Raw genomic sequence first — 2449 nt, forward strand, 5'->3', positions numbered from 1 at the left:
CAATAACTATCGTCAAATTACTCATCAAAAAAAACCTTTATAAAACAAAAGTACATAATTGATTTACCCATAAAGTAGATTTAATAGTATTTTTTTTTCATACTTCTATGAGAAAGATAGGTATATTTACAACAGCGTCATAGTTCCTAAAATATAGTATATACTGTACAATCAGTCATCAGTTTTAGAATTTCTCCATTTATATTATAATTTTTTTTTTTTTTTCTAAAAAGGAATACAGTAAACTTAAAATATGTTTACCACAACTTATAACTTCTGGATTTATATGAGCATTTTATTTTCATGGGCCCATAATGAGCGCTGACACTGCAATATCAGAAGGTTATCCCTCCAATGATTGTAACTGAAAGGAAGAAAAACGATGGTCACAAAAAATACTGTCATATGATCGGAGGTAAACTCCACAAAAGTTCTAAAAATGACATGCCCCAAATCAAGAAGAATTATTTCACATCAATTTGATCTGAGAAGTAAGTTTAAGGTGAGTGTGAGTGTGATTGCAAGTGCATGTGCAAGTGCATGCAATTATTCAGATACCACTGAACATACTACTCAACAGTGATATGGAATGAAAGCCCAAAGGGATACAAGGATATGGCATAGGAGTCAAGGAGTACTGAGGATTTAGTATGAGCCAAAGGATGCCCAGGATGTGGCATAAGCACCAAAGGGGTGCCAAGCATGTGACATAGGACCAAAAGGGAACCAGTAGTGTATTGGAAGTTCTGAATGTACAGGGGATTTTACTTAGGAGCCAAAAGGTTCCCAAGGATGTGGCATAAAAGGGGTGCTCTGAATGTGGCCTGGGAACATAACAGGTGCCAAAGGGTTGGCAGGATGAGGTATGGGGAGCTTAAGAGGTGCCAATGAGGTGAGAGGGATATGGCAATGGAAGCCAAAGCAGGGCATTTGAACCAAAGTGAATGAGAATGTGGCATGAGAGCCAAACAGGTGCTTAAGAAAGAGCACTTGGGTTAAAATTATCACTATGGATGTGACATGTGAGCTAACACATATTTATGGGCATATTGCAAACCTTAAAAAAATTATACATTCATATGGCCATATCTTGACTAAATAATCATATATATTTTTTGAAAATAGTCTATAATTTTGGATAGGTCAATGGTAGAAAGAATCTTTAAGAAAAATTTTATAGGTCACAATTATGAAGTTACATAAACTTAGAAAAGGAATTCTTACCTGTTCTCACAGAAATTTTTGTAGCAATGATACGTCCACCTATGACTGCAAGGCCTGTGCACAAGAAATGTCCAGCAAGCCACCAACAATAACACCATATACATCCTGAGCAAAGAAAGAAAATATAATAAATATAAATACAAACAAACAAACAAACACACACACACACACACACACACACACACTCCCTTATTCCACTTCTTCATTCACTCATTTACTCACTCACTAATGACATAAATGCAGATCAAGACTGTAAAAACCAAAACACTAACCTCTCGAGCTGCCATGACCACCGTTGCAATCTGAGAACGATCACCCCATTCTGCTAGGAAAGTAAGCGTGAAAGCTTGCAAGAAAATGCGCGAAACCAATCCGAAGATTCCAGCACGACGTCCCCCTCTGCCTCGAACACCTGCTCCTCCTTCTTCTAATGGCTCCTTTTGGAACTGAAAGCAAAAGTCATGAGTCAAGAACCATTACGTGTGTTCATTCATTTAATGCAAATCATAACACTCTTGATTATTCATATCTGAAACTTAAAATTAATTAAACATATATATATATATAACGACATTGAATCAATCCATATTCACATCTGAAATTTGAAAGCAATATAACAATTATAATACAATAATCCTGAATTGATTCATATTCATATCTGAAATTTGGCTAGTAAATGAGATTATTTAATAATAATACACTGATATCAACTCACCTGTTCTCACCATCTTCCACACTATCCTGTTTGTACTGAGAATAAACGTTTACACACAGCAAGTTAAGAAATGAAAAACATAAGAGTATCTAGAAATAACAGTCATAAATCCATGCATAAAATATGCCATGTGTCCTGGTTCAGTCTAACTGGAAGGGGGGGGGGGCGAGGGCAGGGGCGAGGGGGAGGGGAGAACTGAATGCCTAGGCCCTGGCAGGCAAAGCGGTACTATGACAGAAATATTTATGGTAAAGTCAAAACAGAACCAAATACACAATCTTCAACAAACCTATGTAAAAGACTGGCTATATTACTGGCTTTGTTCTTTATACATTAAAAATGATCTCAAATCATACATATGTTCCAAAACATTGGAGAAATTATGTCACATAAATAACGGTATTTTAGCATGGGGATATTTATATCATATTTTTCACATATAAACCTATACAACAGCTATCAATCAAACAAATTACTCCAGTTACCTATAACTATATATTTTAACATATA

General features: G+C 35.6%; 1 protein-coding gene across 1 annotated transcript; it reads right to left on the bottom strand.

The window, feature by feature from the left end:
* Window positions 1-281: 281 nt before the first annotated feature.
* Window positions 282-1700, bottom strand: LOC119575798 (transmembrane protein 165-like; the record flags this gene model as incomplete). The annotated part of the gene is given in 4 exon segments (XM_037923355.1): window positions 282-364; window positions 1225-1302; window positions 1305-1329; window positions 1497-1700. Coding segments are annotated over 4 exon segments (336 nt in total), but the record flags the coding sequence as incomplete, so codon positions are not given.
* Window positions 1701-2449: the final 749 nt, after the last annotated feature.

Source organism: Penaeus monodon, chromosome 8 (assembly GCF_015228065.2).
Source record: "Penaeus monodon isolate SGIC_2016 chromosome 8, NSTDA_Pmon_1, whole genome shotgun sequence".
NCBI classification, from domain to species: Eukaryota; Metazoa; Arthropoda; class Malacostraca; order Decapoda; family Penaeidae; genus Penaeus; species Penaeus monodon.